Here is a 22,986-nt window from a genome sequence, read left to right on the forward strand (position 1 = left end):
GGCTAACAGGTCTATAGTTTCCTTTCTGCTGCCTTCCACACTTCTTAAATAGCGGGGTAACATTTGCAATTTTCCAGTCATCTGGTACAATGCCAGAATCTATCGATTCTTGAAAGATCATCCGCAATCTCTCCAGCTGCTTCCTTCAGAACCCGAGGGTGAATCCCATCACGTCCAGGAGATTCATCCACCCTCAGACCATTAAGCTTCCTGAGCACTTTTTCGGTCGTAATTTTCACTGCACGAACTTCACTTCCCCGACACTCCTGAATGTCTGGTATACTGCAGACGTCTTCCACTGTGAAGACTGATGTAATATATTTATTCAGTTCCTCTGCCATCTGTGCATCTCTCATTACAATATCTCCAGTGTCATTTTATATTGGTCCTATATCTACCCTCAACTCTCTTTTACCCTTTATGTACTTAAAAGAGCTTTTAATATCTTCTTTGATATTAGCCGCCAGCTTCTTCTCGTAATTCATCTTTTCCTTCTGAATGGACTCCTTCGTTTTAAAAGCTCCCCGATCCTCTATCTTCCCATTAGCTCTGGCTTCTTTGTATGCCCTCTCTTTTGCTTTTACTTTGGCTCTGACTTCACTTGTCAGCCACGGTAGTGACCTTCTCCCCTTTGCAAATTTCTTCTTATTTGGAATGTATCTGTCTTGCACTTCCCTCATTTTCACAGAAACTCCAGCCATTGCTGCTCTGCTGTCCTTTCTCCAAACCCTTAAAAGCAAATTAGTTTTGTTGCTGCCAGTCTATTACTTCTGATGTGGCAACAGTAAAAGAATAGATTTAAAGCCTTAGTGTTCTTGAATGTCCAAGTTTAATTTTAATCAATCCAGAACACATTAATCCAAGAAATGAATTGTCTCCAAATTACATGCATGTTGTATGCATCAAATGAGACCTGAGGTACAAAACTGTAAGATGAAGAAACTACTGTGGGCTTCAAGTTACTGAGGAGTAGTGGGTTTGATGTTGGTGAATAATGTCTGTCACTGATGAATTAATGGTATTCTTATAACTAAACATGGGGTTAAAAATGTTTTGCATGTGGCAGCCTGCAGTGGATCCTTTATGAATCCTTGGTTTAGCAGGTATATTTCTAACCTGTACTTTGGGAGGCACGGTAATGTAGCAGTTAGCGTAATGCTTTATAATGTCACTGACCAGACTCAGTTCACACCACTGTCTGTAAGGAGTTTGTGCATTCCCCCAGTGAACATGTGGGTTCCCTCCAAGTGCTCCAGATTCCAAAAGCACACAGGTCAGTACGTTCATTCGTCACATGGGCTGTAAGTGCCTGTTACTGTGCTGTATCCCTATGCGACCTCAATATGGATGGCCTGTGCTGGTCCAGAAAGATCTTAGGCCTCAACTTATATTATCAGAGGCTTCAACATGAATTTTGAACAATAGTTTGTTACAAGAATCACCACTTGTACTAATGATCAGAGAGGCACAGAGAATCTGTGTTAACTGACAAGTAACTTTTATTGTCTCAAGTAAAAGGCACGTGGGTTCACAAACTTATCTACCTGTGTGCAAATTCTGTTACAAGAATCACCTGTTGTAATAATGATCAGTGACGCACAGAGAATCTGTATTTATCAACAAGTAACCTTTATTGTCTTAACTAAAAAGCACCTGGGTCCACAAACTAACTACCTGTGTGCACCCCACTAGAATCCCTGACTCTCCATGAAGAGAAAAGGTACTACCCAGGAAAGGAGTCTACGCTAGCCAGGCATTCCTCGTGGTCCTGATCTCCACGTGTCCGTGGGGTCCTCCTTATCCGCGATGGTTGGTTCCTGGTTGCTGGAGAGTTATCGCCCCTGCGTATTTGGAGCTTCTGACTCTTATAGTGTTCCTAATCAATTGAACTGTTGGTTCTCCACCCCATTGGCTCAACGTCACCTGACCTACCTGGGTCACCTTCCTACTGGTTCTTGTACACGAGTACAACCCAGCATTGTTTCTTGGTTCTGCCCACCCCAGCCTTGTGTATTTGTGTCTTTCCACTCTGACTGGTCCAAACCAGTTAAATGAGATGACCCGGATGGAGTCTGATGAAATTAGAGATTGCTTCTTTGGTAGGTCTGGCATTTTACATAGTAAGTCGCTACTCATCTGAGATGGTCTCAGGTTCAGCAGGTGAAGCTCCTTGTGTCCACATTCAATGGCTCTGATTAGATTATCCAGACCAAGAATCAGTTCAGAGTTCACAAAATGGGAGGAAACAAAGACAACTGGTTTGTCTGCCTCTCCTGTCCCTGATTCATCAAATCCACTAATTGCAGACAGTGCTTTCTTCTGGCCAACATGTTTTTAGTAGCTATCCAAAATGCTGTGCATATAATGCACCTCCAGGGATGGGCATAGATAGTAACGAAGGTGGCAAGGTAGTATAGTGATTAGTGTAACGCTATTACTATGCCAGCGGCCTGAGTTCAATTCTCACTGCTGTCTGTAAGGAGTGTGTATGTTCTCCCCATGACCGCGTGGATTTCTGCTGGGTACACTGGTTTCCTCCAACGTTCCAGAACTGTACTGATTAGCAGGTTAATTAGACACATGGTCTGTAAGGTCATTGGGCTGTTAGAGCCTGTAAGAGGACCAGATTGTCTTTAAGAACACAGCTGGCTGTTCAGGGTGGAAGGGCCACTCAAGAGATTTGTTTGGAAATTGATGAGGCAAAACTCTTTAAATGACGCCAGTAAAGTTCTTGATCAAACGGTGCAACATCCATTGATACTTTAAAGCTTGAACATATATATTGATACTTTAAATACTTGAACATATATATTGGGTATGGCATATTCTGATTTTGTATCATTAAAATAATCATTCTTATTTGTTAATTTATTTGTGGTAATATTACTTTGTGTTGTGTTGTGCACCTTGGTATATTTGTATATCACCAAACAGGTACACGTTGGTCCAGAGGAACATTGCATTGTTTGGTGTTATACATGTACAGGATGAATAACAATGATTTGAACTTGGTACTAAATCAACATAACATGGCAAACTACAAGCCTACTGCTGGCAAATTGGATTAGTGCACATAGGTACCTGATGATTGGTGCGGATGTGCTTGTCTAGTCGGCCTGTTTCTATGCTGAATGACTGTGACTAAAATTAAAGGGCGTGATCTTGCCTCCATTTTGGTTTCTGTTGAACCCAATTCTTACTGCACAATCTAAATTTCTGGACCTTCAAGTAATTTCCATTGTTAATCATTAAAAGTGGTTATTAAAGGCTTTCATGTATTTTCTGATTTCTGGTTATTTCATTAAAAACACTGGCAAAATTAAATTTAATTTTGTAGAATTGATAATTCTTCATGAACACTCCCACAATGAGTATTATTATATGAATTGACATGTTTGTATTTTTTCAACTTTACAGCTGAAATTTCTGCTATTTGTCAGAAGAAGGTAAGACAGTGAAAACGTGTTGATAGTTTTCATCTTGTGGTTTATTGGCATGCTTCTGTTGGTTGATTCTAGAATGCACTAAGTTATAAGCTGTAGACTGCACTTGCATTCCAATGTGGTTTTGTGCGTTTGGCAGTGTTGCAGGCAACTAAATTGAAAAATCTCCAATAATTACAAACTCATTCAGCATTTATGAGTTAATGGAAAGGAAGTGAATACCAGGCTAAAATTTATTTTGCCCGAAGAGGGTAAATTAAATAGTAAGTTACTTTTAGAAATTGCCACATTTTTGGTCCAGAAATAGATTAATGTGATACATCAAAGTTCAAAAGTTTGAAGTAAATTTATTACCAGATACTACCCTGACATTCACTTTCTTATGGGCATTCAGAATGGATACAAAAATACACAGTAGAATCAATGAAAAATATTTCACAAAAGATGACAAATAAGCAACTATGCAAATACAAAAAAGAAAATATTAATGAATAAGCAATAAGTATCGAGAATACGAGTTGCAAAGCCCTTAAAAGTGTGTCCCTAGATTTTGCAATCAGTTCAGAGATAGTGTGAGTGAAGTTATTCTCTGGTTCAAGAGCCTTTCCTGAATCAGAAATCACTTCTCTAAAAAAAAGTAAAAGGCAATTGATTCAAAGCTAAAGCAATAAAAATGAATGAAGCCACAGTTTTGTTGGATGGCTGACCAAGTTCAGAACAGGTTTTCGTTAAAATGCAAAGAAAATTTACAAATATGTTGCCAGGACCTGAGTTATAGGGAAAGGGTGAATAGATTAGGACTTTATTCCCTAGAACATAGAAGATTGAGGGAGATTTGATAGAGGTGTACAAAATTATGAGGGGTATAGATAGGGAAAATGCAAGCAGGCTTTTTCCACTGAGGTTGGGTGAGACTACAACTAGAGGTCATGGGTTAAGGGTGAAAGATGGAATGTTTAAGGAGAACATGGGGAACTTCTTCATTGAGAGGGTGGTGAGAAGGTGGAATGAGCTGCCAGCGCAAGCAATGGATGTGGGGTTGATTTCAACTTTGAAGAGAAATTTGCATAGGTACATGGATGGGAGGGGTATGGAAGTATATAGCCTGGGTGCTAGTTCATGGGACTAGCCAAATTTATGGTTCAGCACAGATTAGAATAGCCTATTTCTGTGCTGGAGTGTTTTATAACTCCATGACTCCAAGTGGTCTCTTTAGGATTTGGTTTCTTAAATCTCCAATACTATTAAGGCATTATGAAGATGCTAACACAGAATCATCATTATTTGTACAGTATTGTATAATAATTGTTAATGACTTTAATAAGCCCTACAGTCACTTCCAAAATTAATTTTGTTGTATTTCTTTTTGCATAATTTATTGGGCCTTGGATGCTGAAGAAAATTGAAATGTTTCTTCGTATGAATGTTCTACTTGCTATTTCTGTTCTATTCCACATGATTTATTAAATCCTCCTCACATACACACAGCGAGGAAAATCTGGTCTTTCTAGCACTCATATCTTTTAGTGTTCTTAGAACTACTCTTGGAAATAATTTTTTAAAACTGCTGTTGATTGGATTAATGCAAAATTGCAATATTTGTGTGTCATCCAGTTTTCATTCTATACTGTAAGGATACTGAGCTATGCCATTCCCTTAGATAGAGAATGGTATTTTAGGCAAATTTTAGAATTTAATACATATTAGTGTCAATGTCATACCAGTGCATTGCACTAACAATACACAGTAATATATTCGTTATTCTTCAACGATGCAAGGTATGTGTCTGAGATAGACTAGGAGAATGGGCAAAGCATCCATCTGGCAAACACTACCGCAGCATTAAAATCAGGGCCAACAGGCTGCAGGACAGCTTCTTTCTACAAGCCATTAGACTTTTAAATTCACATGTCTGTACATTGCAACGGAGTCATAACACAAAGATTGTTACTCCCTCACGTTGTGGGATGGATGTAAGATTTACATCTAAATTCTAGAGGTGGTAGGTAAAAAAACAGTGTTGGGAAGTGTATAGTCATGCACTTTGGTAGAAGGAATAAAAGCATAGACTTATTTTCTAAATGGAGAGAAAATTCAAAAATCTGAGGTGCAAAGGGACTTGGGCGTCCTTGTGCATAATTCTCAAAAGGTTAATTTGAGGTTGAGTTGGTGGTGAGGAAGGCAAATACAATGTTAGCATTCATTTCGAGTGGACTAGAGTATAAAAGCAAGGATAAAATGTTGAGGCCTCATGAGGCACTGATGAGGCCTCACTTGGAGTATTGTGAGCATTTTTAGGCCCCTTGTCTAAGAGAGGATGTGCTGACATAGGAGAAGGTTTAAAGGAGGTTCACAAAAATGATTGTGGGATATGTGGAGCGTTTGATGGCTCTGGGCCTGTGCTCATTGGAATTCAGAAGCATGGGGGGAGGGATCTCATTGAGACCCGTCGAAGTTTGAAAGGCCTCGATAGCATGGATGTGGAGAGGATGTTTCCTACGGTGGAGGGGTCTAGGACTAGAAGGCACAGCCTCGGAATAGAGGCATGTCCATTTAGAATGTAGATGAGAGACTTTCTGGAAGGGGACCCATGGAGTGAGCTGTATTTTGGTGTCGCTCTGTACCCTTTACTCTCTTACATGCAACCACTCTTATTTACTTCACCTATACCTACACTAAAGGATTTGTATTACATTTATATCATTGAATTATGACTCTTACTTACTGAAAATGAATACCAGAGCACGAGAAGTTAAAGAAGGGAAAGGTCCCGGCGGGAACGGAAAAAAAAAATGGTGATCCTGGAACATCGAAGGAAGCTCCGATAACTGCGGAACTAATGAAGAAACTTCTAGAAGATACAGTTAATTGAAGACTCACCGCAATTGAAGAAGTGTTGAAGTCGATGCAAGAAGAGTCAAGATCATTCAGACGTGAAATCGATCAACAACAAGTCAGATCTCAGAACTAGATGAAGATGGCCACAAAAGGGATAGAAAAATTGAAGCTCTTGAAAAAAGTTTAATTTCAGTAACTCAGCAACTGGAACGTTATCAAGCTAAGACTATTGATCTTGAAAATCGCTCCCGATGACAGAGTTTGCGAATAATCGGTTTACAATAAGATGTTGAGACGGGAGATCCTACCAAATATTTTTCTAAATTGCTAATGGATGTGTTTGGCTCTGATATATTGGAGGAGCCCCGACTATTAGATCGTGCACATCGTTCTTTTCGTTTTAATCCGAAGAATGTGGCCAGGCCGAGACCAATTATCATTCGGTTTCATTATGTCCATGATAAGGAACGAGTTATTCGAGCTGCTCGGAAGAAAGGTATAATCCAATTTTGAGAATTCAAGTTCAGAATTGTTGAAGACTACAGCCAAGACATACTGAAAAAATGAATGGCTTTTAAACCACAGATGGCAGAACTGTATTGTCGGGGTTATAAAATAGCGTTACTGTTTCCAGCCCGTCTGAGAGTGGTTATGCGGGACAACTCGCGTAGCCTGTTTAAAAATCTGATGGAAGCCCAAAGTTTTCTCGATGATCTGCCTCCCTCTGCGGAGGATTAATTAATGTATCGTTTTGTTCTCTCTCGTCTTTGAATTGTATAGTTTGAGGGTTTTTTTTCCCCTTGATCTTGCAGTGTAGGTTCGCTTTATACTGTTAAATGATATTATGCTTTTCTGTTAGTGATCTTGTATATCTTACTCTTAATACTTTTTGAAAGTTATTTAGTTACAATTTTAATGCTTGTTCTCTTTCGGAAATGTTACTGGAATATTATATTTTAAAATGGTGGATTGTTTTCTTCTTCCCCCCAGAATCCTTTTTGTCTGTAACGTCACTTGCGATCATTTATATATGAAAAATTAATATAGTAATATGATCAACGTTTGATGTTCTTTGAAATATGAGTAAGAAGGAACTATTCGATGCTTATAATTGTTGTAAGCTTTTTCTTACCATTATAACTTTTTTAACCTTTTTTTGAATATGGGTGGTATTTCTTTTGATAAACATATTTCTTTTGGGTTGCCTTCTGGAAAGATGGGGTTAGAATTAGCTTTAGATTTAGCATTGGCCACTTTCTGGCTTTTTTCTGGGTTTTTGTGGGAGGAAGGTGGTATTCTTGTTCTTATTTTTAACTTATTTTTGCTTTTTAAACGGGCTGACCTGAAACTACCAAAATGTCTGAAATGTCGTAACTTCCGGTTCCTCTTTGAACCTTTTTTCCTCTGGGGTCATGAGTCTGTACTCTGGTTAACCCTTTACATACTTTATCCTCGAGCTCATTACGATGGATAAGATTGTTAATTTGGTTTCTTGGAATACAAATGGCTTAAACCACACGATTAAACGGAAGAAAATTTTTAAAGTCTTCCATAGGATGAATGCTCACATTATTTTTGTACAAGAAACTCATGTCCGGAAAGAGGATAATCAGCATTTTTTTAGATTCTGGAAGGAACAACAGTACCACTCAAACTCACAGGCTAAAGTAAAAGGCGTTTCTATTTTTATTAATCCGTCAATTTCATTTCTGCATTATGAGATGATTTCAGATCCCAATGACAGATTTTTGTTAATTACTGGCAAAAAAGTTGTTATACTTAATGTTTATGCCCCAAATGTTGACTGTCCCGATTTTTTTTAAGAATCTCGTTACATCTCTTCCTTATTTAAATGACTATATGTTGATTATGGGTGGAGATTTCAATTGTTGTTTAAATCCTTTGATGGATAGATCCAAGTCCAATCAAGTACTTCCGAATAAATCGGCTACCCTTATTAACTCTTTTATGACCGACTCTGGAATCTCAGAACTTTGGAGATTCTTACATCCGAATGAGAAACAGTTCTAATTTTTTTCACATGTACATCAGCACTACTCAAGAATTGACTTTTTTTATTGACTCTCGATTAATTCCTCGTTATTGGTTGCAAATATGATTCTATTGCTGTTTCTGACCATGCACCATTGAAATTATTTATTAACTTAAGGGATACATTTACTAATTCTAGACAATAGCGATTTAATACTTTGCTTCAAGGCTCAGATTTTGTTAGGTTTATTGAGGAACAGATTAATTTTTTCTTTGCAATGAACTCTACAGAGGATATTTCCAGCGGGACACTATGGGATACTTTTAAAGCATATATTTGTGGACAAATTATTTCATATGCTGTTGGATTAAAAAAGCGAACTAGTAATGAAATACTTAAACTGGTTGACACGATTAAAGAAGTTGATAAGAAATATTCTATAGCTCCTAATCATGAACTTTATAAACAGAGGGTTGAACTTCAGATGGAACATAATCTCTTACTATCATCTTCGATTGAACAATTAATCAAAACTAAGAGTCAATTCTATATACATGGTGATAAAACTGGAAAACTATTGGCTACTCAATTGAAATCGGCCTCGGTTAAACGACAGATTCTTAAGATTCGTAAACAAGATGGCACTTTGACAGTTGACCATGATGAGATTAATAAATCCTTTCAAGAATTTTATACCTCCTTACATCAATCAGAATTTCCTGATGACTCCACTATAATGCATGAATTTTTAAAGAAATTGAATATTCCAAAATTGTCACCTAATTGAACGTTCAAAATTAGATGTACCTATTACAGTAGAGGAAATAAAGAATGCTATTTTTTCAATGAACTCAGGTAAAGCACCTGGCCCAGACGGATATACAGTAGAATTTTTAAAATTTTTCTCTACTACACTGACTCCTTGGCTATATAGTGTTTTTAGGGATGCAGGTAAATTACCACAATCTTTTTATCGAGCTTCTATTTCCCTAATTCTTAAAAAAGATAAGAACCCTACTGAATGTGCATCTTATAGGCCTATATCTTTGCTGAATGTAGATTCTAAGAATTTTTCTAAAATATTGGCAATGAGATTGGTGAATGTATTACCTCAAATTATTTCTGCTGATCAGACTGGATTTATTAAAAATCGTTACTTTTTTTAATATTAGGAGATTAATGAATATTGTTCAGATTATAAAGACACGCAGTCCTCTTTAATTGTCACTTAGTAATGCATGCATTAAGAAATGATACAATATTTCCTCCGGTGTGATATCACAAAACACAGGACAGACCAAGATGGAAAAAACTGACAAAACCACATAATTATAACATATAGTTACAACAGTGCAACAATACCATAACTTGATGAAGAAGTCCATGAGCATAGTAAAAGTTCAAAGTCTCTCAAATGTCCCACATCTCACGCAGACGGGAGAAGGAAGGAAAACCCTCCCTGCCATGCCGACCACAATCTGTCTCTGAGTCATCCGAAAACTTCGAGCCTCCGAATCAGCTCTCCGACACCGAGTACTGAGCGCCACCTCTGTCTGAACGATTCGACCTCAATCTCGGTCACCAACTGCAGGCAAAGCCGGGGATTTTGAGGCCTACCCTCTGGAAGATTCCCGACCGTGCAGTAACGACAGCAGCGAACGGGCATTTCAGAAATTTCTCCAGATGTTCCTCTGTGCTTTCATGTCCCTCTCCATCAAATCAGAATTGGCCACGGCCCCTATTTAACAGATACGATATCATTTTTCACCGGAGGGCTGCGCACGCGCGGCACGCTGCTCTCTCTCCTCCCGCCTTCACCCAGAATTCCAAAATGTGTTATTTCATTGGATGCTGAGAAAGCTTTTGACAGAGTTGAATGGACATATTTACTTAACACCCTTGAGAAATTTAATTTTAGTTCGATATTTATATCTTGGATTAAACTGATATATCTCACCCCTTTGGCTTCGGTATTTACTAACAATCAAAGATCCGCTCTCTTCCATCTACTCCGTGGTACTAGGCAGGGTTGTCCTCTTAGTCCACTACTATTCGATGTTGCCTTGGAACCGCTAGCTATTGCCATTCGTTACTCCCCTAATATATTTGGTATTACCCGTGGAAATGAGACTCATAAATTATCACTATATGCAGATGATCTACTATTATATATTTCTAACCCAGGAAAATCTATTCCAGCAGTATTAACTTTGCTTGCTCAGTATAGTAGTTTTTCTGGTCATAAACTGAACCTAGGTAAGAGTGAACTCTTTCAATTAAATATGCAGGGTCCCACTTATAGAAATTCTCCATTTAGAGTGACTAATTATTTTACTTATTTGGGTGTTAAAATTACTAAGAGACATAAGGATCTATTCAATTTCAACCTTTTACTGTTAATTAATCGGGTTAAACAACTGATTACTAAGTGGTCCCCATGTCTCTATCATTGATTGGCCGAATCAATGCTATTAAAATGATTATTTTACCTAAATTTTTATATTTATTTCAAACGATACCAATTTTTATTCCTAAATCCTTTTTTGATACGATTGATTCTAAAATTTCCTCTTGTATATGGCAAAATAAAAATCCCAGATTAAGTAAAAAATTACTTACAGAAATCTAAGAAAGAGGGTGGTTTGGCATTGCCTAACCTACGATTTTACTATTGGGCAATTAATATTCGATATTTAATATTTTGGACGCAAGATTGGAATATAACTCCAAGCCCACATTGGGTAAACCTTGAAGGCCACTCTGTACAGGGGTTTTCTTTAGCTTCCATTTTAGGAACTTCACTTCCTTTTGTACTATCTAAATTGAATAAACAAATGTTTAACCCTATAGTTAAACATACATTGCGAATATGCTTTCAATTTCGTAAATTTTTTGGCCTGAATGAATTTATGTTATCAAGTCCTATTACATCTAATTTCTTTTTTCAACCCTCTGTAATGGAGCAAGCCTTTCTGATATGGAAAACGAAAGGTATAATATGTTTTCATGACTTATTTCTGGATAACTGTTTTATGTCTTTTGAGCAGTTATCTAAGAAATTTGACTTGCCTGGATCCCATTTTTTTTTTAGATACTTACAAGTAAGAAATTTTTTAAATACTATGTTGCCTACCTTTCCGACTTCAAATCCTACTGATATTATTGATAAAATTTTAAGTTTAAATTCTTCTCAGAAGCGATTAATAGCAATTATTTATGATATAATTATGAAATTACAGCCAGGTATATCTGATAAAATTAAAAATGAATGGGAAAGGGAACTTCAACTTTGTCTACCTATAGAGAAATGGGATAAAGTTTTTCAATTAGTTAGTACTACTTCTATATGTGCTAAACATACATTAATACAATTTAAAGTAGTACATAGAGCCTATATGTCCAAAGATAAATTAGCTTGTTTTTATTCCCATATAAACCCCGCTTGTGACAGATGTCACTCTGAGGTGGCTTCTTTAACTCATATGTTTTGGTCCTGTCCTCTTTTGGAAAAATATTGGAAAGATATTTTTGATATTATTTCAATAGTTCTATGTTTTGATTTAAAACCCCATCCTATTATGGCAATTTTTGGATTGCCAATGGTTGAACATAGATCTTTGTCTTCTTCAGCCTGGCGGATGATAGCATTTGTTACTTTAATGGCTAGAAGATCTATTTTGTTGAACTGGAAAGAAATCAATCCTCCTACTACATTCCAATGATTTTCTCAAACTATATTAAGTTTAAATTTAGAAAAAATTAGAAATGATATTTTTGATCCTTCGGTTAAATTTGAAGAAACTTGGAAACATTTTATGCAACATTTCCATATGATGTAATCTGACCTTTCCGAATCTTTTTTTTAACTTAAATTATATGAATAGAGGAGCGGAGTTGATGACATTACTGAATGTGTCTGATTCAAGATATTGGTCTAGCCCTGTTTTGTTCTGTTCTTTTTTGGGTTTTTTTTTCTTTTTCTTTTGGGAATTTTTCTTTGTGTGTATATATATATATATATATTTATTTTCTTTTTTTATGACTAATTTCATTATGAGTTTAGAAGTCTATTATACCTACGTTACTTAAAATCCTTTTTGTATATGCTGATTAAGATTATTCCAATCTCCTTGTACCAACTTTGTTATTGAGTTTATAATTTTGAAAATTAATAAAATGGTTTATAAAGAAGGAAAAGAGGAGGAATTTCTTTAGCCAGAGTGGTGAATCTGTGTAATTCGTTAACACAGGTAGATGTGAGGCCAAGACTTTGGGTATATTTAAAGCGAAGGTTGTTAGGTTCTTGTTGGAAAGTATATAGTCATGCATTTTGGTGGAAGAAATTAATGAGCAGACTATTATTTAGATGGGGAGAGAATTCAAAATGCAGACTTGGGAGTCCTTGTGCAGGATGCCCGAAAGGTTAACCTCCAGGTTGAGTCAGTAGTGAAGAAGGCGAATGCAATGTTGACATTCATTTCTAGAGGTATAGAATATAAGAACAGGATGTGATGTTGAGGCTTTATAAGGCACTCGTGAGACCACACTTAGAGAATTGTGTGCAGTTTTAGGCTCCTTATTTTAGAAAGGATATACTGACATTGGAGAGGGTTCAGAGAAGATTCACGAGAATGATTCCAGGATTAAAAGGGTTACCGTATGAGTAACGTCTGGCAGCTCTTGGGCTGTATTCCCTGGAGTTCAGGAGAATGAGGGGGGATCTCATAGAAGTACTCCGAAAGTTAAAAGGCCTGAATAGATTAGATATGGCAAAGTTATTTTGCATGGTAGGGGTTTCTAGGACAAGAGGGCACGACCTCAGGATTGAAGGACATCCACTTAGAACTGAGATGCAGAGAAATTACTTTAGCCAGAGGGTGGTAAATCTGTGGAATTTGTTGCCACGAGCGGCTGTGGAGGCCAAGTCATTGGGTGCATTTAAGGCAGAGATAGATTAGCCAGGGCATCAAAGGGTATGGGGAGAAGGCAGGGGAGTGGGGATGACTGGAAGAATTGGATTAGCCCATGATTGAATGGTGGAGCAGACTCGATGAGCCAAATGGCCAACTTCTGCTCCTGTATCTTACGGTTTTATAGGTTGTTGTAGCCAGGGGTAGTAATGGGGTAAATTCCCACTACTTATTAAATGCTCCCATTAGCATGCACCTCAAATAGCCTCTGACAACCAAATCCAGCTCCTGGCCTTCACTTGTAGCTCAGCTGCTAAGCTTGTGCAACTGTTTCTTCTGACATGAGAAGGGGCAAAAGTTGTTACTGGTACCTTAAAACCAGTCACTTTGAGCAGATGGGGAAGGAAAGTTGTGTCAAAACTCACTGCCTTGGCACTATACTTGAATCCTAGGGGGACCAATATCCTGGCAGGGAGATTAGCGGAGGCTACTGAGGTGACTTTAAACTAGAATGGTTGGGGGGTGGGAATCAAATTAAAGAGGCTAGGCGTGAGGAGGTTAGTTCACAACAGAGGGATGGGAACCAGTGCAGAGAGACAGAGGGGTGTAAAGTGAGCGTAGAAGCAAAAAGTACTAAGGAGAAAAGTAAAAGTGGCAGGCCGACAAATCCAGGGCAAGCATTAAAAAGGGCCACTTTTCAACATAATTGTATAAGGGCTAAGAAGGTTGTAAAAGAGCGCCTGAAGGCTTTGTGTGTCAGTGCAAGGAGCATTCGTAATGAGGTGGATGAATTGAAAGTGCAGATTGTTATTAATGATTATGATGTAGTTGGGATCACAGAGACATGGCTCCAGGGTGACCAGGGATGGGAGCTCAACGTTCAGGGATATTCAATATTCAGGAGGGATAGACATGAAGGAAGGGGAGGTGGGGTGGCGTTGCTGGTTAAAGAAGAGATTAACGCAATAGAAAGGAAGGACATAAGCCGGGAAGATGTGGAATCGATATGGGTAGAGCTGCGTAACACTAAGGGGCAGAAGACGCTGGTGGGAGTTGTGTACAGGCCACTTAACAGTAGTAGTGAGGTCGGAGATGGTATTAAACAGGAAATTAGAAATGTGTGCAATAAAGGAACATCAGTTATAATGGGTGACTTCAATCTACATGTAGATTGGGTGAACCAAATTAGTAAAGGTGCTGAGGAAGAGGATTTCTTGGAATGTATGCGGGATGGTTTTTTGAACCAACATGTCGAGGAACCAACTAGAGAGCAGGCTATTCTGGACTGGGTTTTGAGCAATGAGGAAGGGTTAATTAGCGATCTTGTCGTGAGAGGCCCCTTGGGTAAGAGTGACCATAATGTGGTGGAATTCTTCATTAAGATGGAGAGTGACATAGTTAATTCAGAAACAAAGGTTCTGAACTTAAAGAGGGGTAACTTTGAAGGTATGAGACGTGAATTAGCTAAGATAGACTGGCAAATGACACTTAAAGGATTGACGGTGGATATGCAATGGCAAGCATTTAAAGGTTGCATGGATGAACTACAACAATTGTTCATCCCAGTTTGGCAAAAGAATAAATCAAGGAAGGTAGTGCACCCGTGGCTGACAAGAGAAATTAGGGATAGTATCAATCCAAAGAAGAAGCATACAAATTAGCCAGAGAAAGTGGCTCACCTGAGGACTGGGAGAAATTCAGAGTTCAGCAGAGGAGGACAAAGGGCTTAATTAGGAAGGGGAAAAAAGATTATAAGAGAAAACTGGCAGGGAACATAAAAACGGACTTAAAAGCTTTTATAGATATGTAAAAAGGAAAAGACTGGTAAAGACAAATGTAGGTCCCCTGCAGACAGAAACAGGTGAATTGATTATGGGGAGCAAAGACGTGGCAGACCAATTGAATAATTACTTTGGTTCTGTCTTCACTAAGGAGGACATAAATAATCTTCCAGAAATAGTAAGGGACAGAGGGTCCAGTGAGATGGAGGAACTGAGCGAAATACATGTTAGTAGGGAAGTGGTGTTAGGTAAATTGAAGGGATTGAAGGCAGATAAATCCCCAGGGCCAGATGGTCTGCATCCTCGAGTGCTTAAGGAAGTAGCCCAAGAAACAGTGGATGCATTAGTAATAATTTTTCAAAACTCGTTAGATTCTGGACTAATTCCTGAGGATTGGAGGGTGGCTAATGTAACCCCAGTTTTTAAAAAAGGAGGGAGAGAGAAACCAGGGAATTATAGACCGGTTAGCCTAACGTTGGTGGTGGGGAAACTGCTGGAGTCAGTTATCAAGGATGTGATAACAGCACATTTGGAAAGCAGTGAAATGATCGGACAAAGTCAGCATGGATTTGTGAAAGGAAAATCATGTCTGACGAATCTCATAGAATTTTTTGAGGATGTAACTAGTAGAGTGGATAGGGGAGAACCAGTGGATGTGGTATATTTGGATTTTCAAAAGGCTTTTGACAAGGTCCCACGCAGGAGATTAGTGTGCAAACTTAAAGCACACGGTATTGTGGGTAAGGTATTGGTGTGGGTGGAGAATTGGTTAGCAGACAGGAAGCAAAGAGTGGGCATAAACGGGACCTTTTCAGAATGGCAGACGGTGACTAGTGGGGTACCGCAAGGCTCAGTGCTGGGACCCCAGTTGTTTACAATATATATTAATGACTTGGCTGAGGGAATTAAATGCAGCATCTCCAAGTTTGCGGATGACACGAAGCTGGGTGGCAGTTTTAGCAGTGAGGAGGATGCTAAGAGGATGCAGGGTGACTTGGATAGGTTGGGTGAGTGGGCAAATTCATGGCAGATGCAATTTAATGTGGATAAATGTGAAGTTATCCACTTTGGTGGCAAAAATAGGAAAACAGATTATTATCTGAATGGTGGCCGATTAGGAAAAGGGGAGGTGCAACGAGACCTGGGTGTCATTATACACCAGTCATTGAAAGTGGGTATGCAGGTACAGCAGGCGGTGAAAAAGGCGAATGGTATGCTGGCATTTATAGCGAGAGGATTCGAGTACAGGAGCAGGGAGGTACTACTGCAGTTGTACAAGGCCTTGGTGAGACCACACCTGGAGTATTGTGTGCAGTTTTGGTCCCCTAATCTGAGGAAAGACACCTTTGCCATAGAGGGAGTACAAAGAAGGTTCACCAGATTGATTCCTGGGATGGCAGGACTTTCATATGAAGAAAGACTGGATGAACTGGGCTTGTACTCGTTGGAATTTAGAAGATTGAGGGGGGACCTGATTGAAACGTATAAGATCCTAAAGGGATTGGACAGGCTAGATGCAGGAAGATTGTTCCCGATGTTGGGGAAGTCCAGAACGAGGGGTCACAGTTTGAGGATAGAGGGGAAGCCTTTTAGGACCGAGATTAGGAAAAACTTCTTCACACAGAGAGTGGTGAATCTGTGGAATTCTCTGCCACAGGAAACAGTTGAGGCCAGTTCATTGGCTATACTTAAGAGGGAGTTAGATATGGCCCTTGTGGCTACGGGGGTCAGGGGGTATGGAGGGAAGGCTGGGGCGGGGTTCTGAGTTGGATGATCAGCCATGATCATAATAAATGGCGGTGCAGGCTCGAAGTGCCGAATGGCCTACTCCTGCACCTATTTTCTATGTTTCTACGTTTCTGTACACTATCATGGCTTTTGTTAAATCTGAAGAAAAATCCAGAGCTGGAGTCCCTAAGGCAGTCCTACGTTGAGTTCAACGCCAGCTGGCAACCCTTGCAACACCACTGGTGCCAAACTGTATCATTCTCTGCTGTTCCTTTGGATTCATCAGTTGTTTGAAGAGGGGAAGCCTGCTGCCTGGGTAACAGCTCGCTCTCCATATCGTACTGCCCTGGCTTCCATGTCAGATGTAGACAGCTAGGACGGAACACTCCTGGCTGATGTCTGCCAACGGAGGACCCTCATTCCTCGGTCCTGTGAATGCAGTATGTTTATTGATTAGATCTACGTCTTTATCTGCATCAAGCCTACTGGATATTCCTGCAGACACAGCTTCGTATTTATGATTGTCAAGTGCTCTGAAAGTCTGTATGGAATTCATACATAACCTTCAGAATCAGAATCAGGTTTAATATCACTGGTGAATGTCGTGGAGCTTCCTGTTTTGTGGCAGCAGTACAGGGCAATACATAATAGAAACTATAAATTACAGTAAGTGTATGTACTGTAGATAGTGTATGTATATATGGTGTATGTCCTTCCTCCCAGATGGTAGCATTGAGAAGACAGCATGTCCTGGGTGATGGCAGGGGTTCCAAACCTTTTTTTAATCCCATGGACTGCTACCATTATCTGGGGTGTCCGTGGACCCCAGTTTGGGAACCCTTGGGTTATGGGATATTTGATGAGATGATTCATCTCTTCATTCACTTTCAAAAGGCGGTTCCTCGAAAAGGTGGCATCCATCATTAAGACCCCCCCATCACCCAGGGTATGCCCTCTTTTCATTGCTATCTTCAAGGACAAGGTGTAGGAGCCTGAAGACAGACGCTCAATGTTTCACGAACAGCTTCTTTCCTTCCACATCTGATATCTAAGTCAATGACCAAAGAAAAGTGGGTGTGACAATGGAGACAACAGGAATTCTGCAGATGCTGGAAATTCAAGCAACATACATCAAAGTTGCTGGTGAACGCAGCAGGCCAGGCAGCATCTCTAGGAAGAGATGAGAGAACTCTATTGTTTTGGCCAGCATTGCTGATAAGGTCTCTCCTTTAACCCCCGAACAGAGCGAGCCGCTGAGAAAGCTAATTAACCGGCACACACACGTATGTCCAGATGTCCTGGGGCGATGCAAGAGCCGGGACATGGTGTTGTTGACACATCAGGTCAGCCTAGTAAGCAACGCCCCTATAGGATGATTAATTCAGTGACAAAAGGGCTAAGGAACACAGAAGCGTATATTGACGATTTAGTGGTCTGGAGTGACACGTGGGAGGAGCACATTGTGGCAGTAGAGGATCTGCTATCCAATAGTGGTAGAAGACAGAATATCTGGGGAAACAACAGGAATTCTGCAGATGCTGGAAATTCAAGCAACACACATCAAAGTTGCTGGTGAACGCAGCAGGCCAAGCAGCATCTATAGGAAGAGGCGCAGTCGACGTTTCAGGCCGAGACCCTTCGTCAGGACTAACTGAAGGAAGGGTCTCGGCCTGAAACATCGACTGCGCCTCTTCCTATAGATGCTGCTTGGCCTGCTGCGTTCACCAGCAACTTTGATGTATGTGACAATGGAGAAGTATTTTCATATGAGTGTTTGGCAAATCTGCTGAACAAAATCATTTTTAACCTGTTGAACTTTCCATGAATTTGCAATCTAAAGTGAATTGAAATGAGAAAGTATTTAAACCATATTGTTGATTTGATTTTGAAAAAGAAGAAAATACTATTTTTTTTGCAAAATGATGCCCGATTGATTACGTGTTCTCTTCAATTCAGCAATCCCCTGTTCCATCAGATATTACATACATGATGAAAGGAAAGGCTTAGTTCAAAAGTTTAAAGTAAATTTATTGTCAAAGTACATGTATGTCACCATATTCAACTCTGAGATTCATTTTCTTGATGATCTACTCAATAAATCCATAGAATAATAATCATAACAGAATCAATGAAAGACCGCCCAACCAGTGTGAAAAAGACAACAAATTGTGCAAGTAGAAAAAGAAAGAAATGATAATAATAACTAAGCTATAAATATCTCGCACATGAGACAAAGAGCCCTTGACAGTGAATTCCTTGGTTATGGGAACATTTCAATGATGATACAACTGAAGTTGAGAGATGTTATCCCTTGTGGTTCATGATCCTGATGGTTGAGCGGTAATAACTGTTCCTGAACCTGGTAGTGTGGGTCTTGAGGGTTCTGAACCTTCTTCCTGATGGTAGCAGCAAAAAGAGAGCGTGACTTGAGTGGTGGGGGGTCCCTGATGATGGATGCTGCTTTCCTGTGACAACACTCCAAGTAGTGTATTCGATGGGTGGGAGGGCTTTACCCATGATGTACTGGGCCAAATCCATTACCTTTTGTAGGATTTTCCGTTTAAAGGCATTTGTGTTTAAGCTAATCAACTGCTATCGTTTGTGAGAGCATCCCAGGATTTAATTGTGTGTGTGTTTATTTTGTTCGATGCCCTGTATCCTGTTACCAAGTGATTGGAAATATTAAAATGTTTATCATCTCCATTCCAGAGCAGGGAAGATGAAAAGTATTCTTCCCAGTGGGGATGATCTTAATTGTTCTACGTGAACACTAATTTGAGTTTAAGTGAAATATGTAGAGAAAATTCCATTAAAAATTAAATATCCTGAAACATTTGTTAGCTTAGCAAGATTAAAGAAAAATGTCAGCAACTTGTTTTTAGAATTTATACCTTTAGTGCAAGTTTTGTATATACTGTAAACCTTTCTTTCTTTCTTTTTAACTCTTTTTATTGAGTAAGTATACAAAAAAGGTAAGCCATATAAACATTAATACAATGTTAAAGTATAATAAAATTCCAAAAGATAACAATACCAAAAAGAAAATACTACAAACAATGTAATTTAAGCATAAGAAACCAAGATAACAAAATAGTATACTAGATTTTATATATATCAATGGAAAAAAAGAAAAAAAAAACCCCCCAAAAAAAACCCACCGTGCAGCTAACTAAAAGCAAAGCAAAGCAATGGGCTAACTTGAAACCAAACAGAGTTAAACTTAAAATCACGTCCTCAATCCCGACCTCCATTAAAACAGTGAAAAAAAAACAAGAAGGGTAAATATTACATTAAATGAAAATATCGAATAAAAGGTCCCCAAATCTGTTCAAATTTAAATGAAGAATCATAAAGGTTACTTCTAATTTTCTCCAAATTCAAACATAAAATCGTCTGAGAAAACCAAAAAAAGGTAGTTGGAGCATTAAGCTCTTTCCAATGTTGTAAAATACATCTTTTCGCCATTAAAGTAAGAAATGCAATCATTCTACGGGCTGAAGGGGAAAGATTACTAGAAATTTTAGGTAGTCCAAAGATAGCAGTAATAGGGTGAGGAGAGATATCTATATTTAATACCTTAGAAATAATATTGAAAATATCTCTCCAAAAAGTTTCCAAAGTAGGGCAAGACCAAAACATATGAGTTAAAGAGGCTATCTGCCCCGAACATCTATCACAGAAAGGATTAATATGCGAGTAAAAACGCGCTAACTTATCTTTGGACATATGTGCTCTATGAACCACTTTAAATTGAATTAGGGAATGTTTAGCACAAATAGAGGAAGTATTAACTAATTGTAAAATCTGCCCCCAATCATCCACAGAAATGGTAAGCCCCAATTCCTGTTCCCAATCTACCCTAATCTTATCAAATGGAGCTTTCCTAAGTTTCATAATAATATTATAAATCATAGCCGATGCACCTTTCTGACATGGATTAAGGTTAATTATCGAATCTAAAATATATATAGGAGGAAGCATTGGAAAGGAAGAAAGTATAGTACTTAGGAAATTTCTAACTTGTAAATATCTAAAAAAATGTATTCTTGATAAGTTATATTTATTAGATAATTGTTCAAAAGACATAAGGGAACCATCTAAAAATAAATCCAAAAACCGTAAAATACCCTTAGTCTTCCAAGTTTGAAAAGCGCGATCCGTAAAAGAGGGAGGAAAAAATATGTTACCTAAAATAGGAATCGCTAACCCGAATTGATTAAGATCAAAAAATTTTCTGAATTGAAACCAAATACGCAAAGCATATTTAACGATCGGGTTAGAGACCTGCTTAAGGCGTTTCGAATCAAAAGGAAGAGAGGAACCTAAAATAGAACCAAGTGTATAACCCTGAACAGATTGTAATTCCAATGCTACCCATTTAGGAATAGATAGTATGTCCCGGTCAAGTAACCAAAATTTCATATGTCGAATATTAATAGCCCAATAATAAAATCTAAAGTTAGGTAATGCTAAACCTCCATCTCTCTTAGCTTTCTGTAAATGTATTTTACCCAGTCTCGGATTCTTATTCTGCCAAATAAATGAAGAAATTTTAGAGTCAACTTTATCAAAAAAAGATTTAGGAACGAAAATTGGTAATGCCTGAAACACATATAAAAATTTTGGCAAAAAAACCATCTTAACTGCATTAATACGACCAATCAAAGTTAAATATAAGGGAAACCATTTAGATGAAAGTTGAGTAATATGGTCTATTAATGGTAAAAAGTTAGTCTTAAATAAATCTTATGTTTACAAGTAATTTTAATCCCAAGATATGAAAAGTAATTATTAATCAATTTAAATGGAAATTTATAATATAAGGGAAGATGTTTATTAATCGGAAAAAGTTCACTCTTACTAAGATTTAATTTATAACCTGAGAAAAGACCAAATTGTGCTAATAACTCTAAAACAGCAGGAATAGATCTCTCAGGATTAGAAATATATAAAAGTAAATCATCAGCATAGAGTGATAATTTATGGGACTTTAATCCCCGAGTTATCCCAGTAATATTTGAAGATTCTCGAATAGCAATTGCAAGAGGTTCTAATGCAATATCAAATAATAGGGGACTAAGAGGACAGCCTTGTCGAGTACCACGAAAGAGAGGAAAAAAAGGTGAGTTTAAAGAGTTAGTACGAACCGAGGCTACAGGGGAGTAATATAACAGTTTAATCCAGGATATAAATTTCAAGCTAAAATTAAACATTTCAAGCACCTTAAATAAATAAGGCCATTCTACTCTATCAAAAGCTTTCTCGGCATCTAAAGAAATAACACACTCAGGAACATTTTGTGAGGGAGTATAAACGATATTTAACAATGTACGAATATTATAAAAAGAGTAACGACCTTTAATAAAACCCGTTTGGTCTTCCGAAATAATAGAAGGAAGTACTTTTTCTAGTCTATTTGCTAATAACTTAGAAAAAACTTTAGAATCAACATTTAATAAAGATATTGGTCTATAAGATGCACATTGAGCAGGGTCTTTATCCTTCTTTAGTATTAAAGAAATTGATGCTCTATTAAAAGATTCCGGAAGTTTACCAAGTTTCAAAGAAGCCTCAAAAACCTTATAGAGCCAAGGAATCAATAAAGAAGCAAAACATTTATAAAATTCAACGGTAAACCCATCAGGGCCAGGAGCTTTCCCCAGATTCATAGAAAAAATAACATTCTTAATCTCATCCATTGTAATGGAAGTATCTAATAAGGAAGACATATCCTGTGAAATCTGAGGGAAGTCTAACTTATCTAAAAAATCATTCATATATTTAGAATCTCGAGGAGACTCTGATTGATATAAAGAAGAATAAAAATCACAAAAGGTTTGATTAATCCCCACATGATCCAATATCAATCGATCATTTTGGTTATAAATCTGATTGATTTGAGATTTAACATAATTAGATTTCAATTGATTAGCCAGCAGCTTGCCAATTTTATCACTGTGAACATAAAAATCACTTCTTGTTTTCTTTAATTGGTTTACAATCGAGGACGAGAGTAGTAAACTGTGTTCCATTTGAAGTTCAGTTCTTTGTTTGTATAGCTCCTCAGAAGGAGCCATAACATATTTCTTATCAATTTCTTTAATCTTGTCCACAATTGCCATCTCCTCCTGCTTCTGTTTCTTCCTCAAAGCAACGGAATACGAAATAATCTGACCCCGAATATAGGCTTTAAAAGTGTCCCAAAGAGTGTTAACCGAAATATCTTCTGTATGGTTAATTGTAAAAAAAAGCTCAATCTGTTCATTCATAAAATTAACAAAGTCCGAGTCCTG

General features: G+C 38.1%; 1 protein-coding gene across 1 annotated transcript in view; it reads left to right on the top strand.

Moving 5' to 3' along the window:
• Positions 1-22,986, top strand: part of LOC134344062 (protein unc-79 homolog) — a 403,221-nt gene that overhangs the window by 78,610 nt on the left and 301,625 nt on the right. The window contains exon 11 of the mRNA XM_063043251.1: positions 3,418-3,446. Within this exon, the coding sequence (XP_062899321.1) occupies positions 3,418-3,446 (29 nt within the window). The remainder of the gene's footprint in view (positions 1-3,417; positions 3,447-22,986) is intronic.

Source organism: Mobula hypostoma, chromosome 1 (genome assembly GCF_963921235.1).
Source record: "Mobula hypostoma chromosome 1, sMobHyp1.1, whole genome shotgun sequence".
Taxonomy (NCBI): domain Eukaryota; kingdom Metazoa; phylum Chordata; class Chondrichthyes; order Myliobatiformes; family Myliobatidae; genus Mobula; species Mobula hypostoma.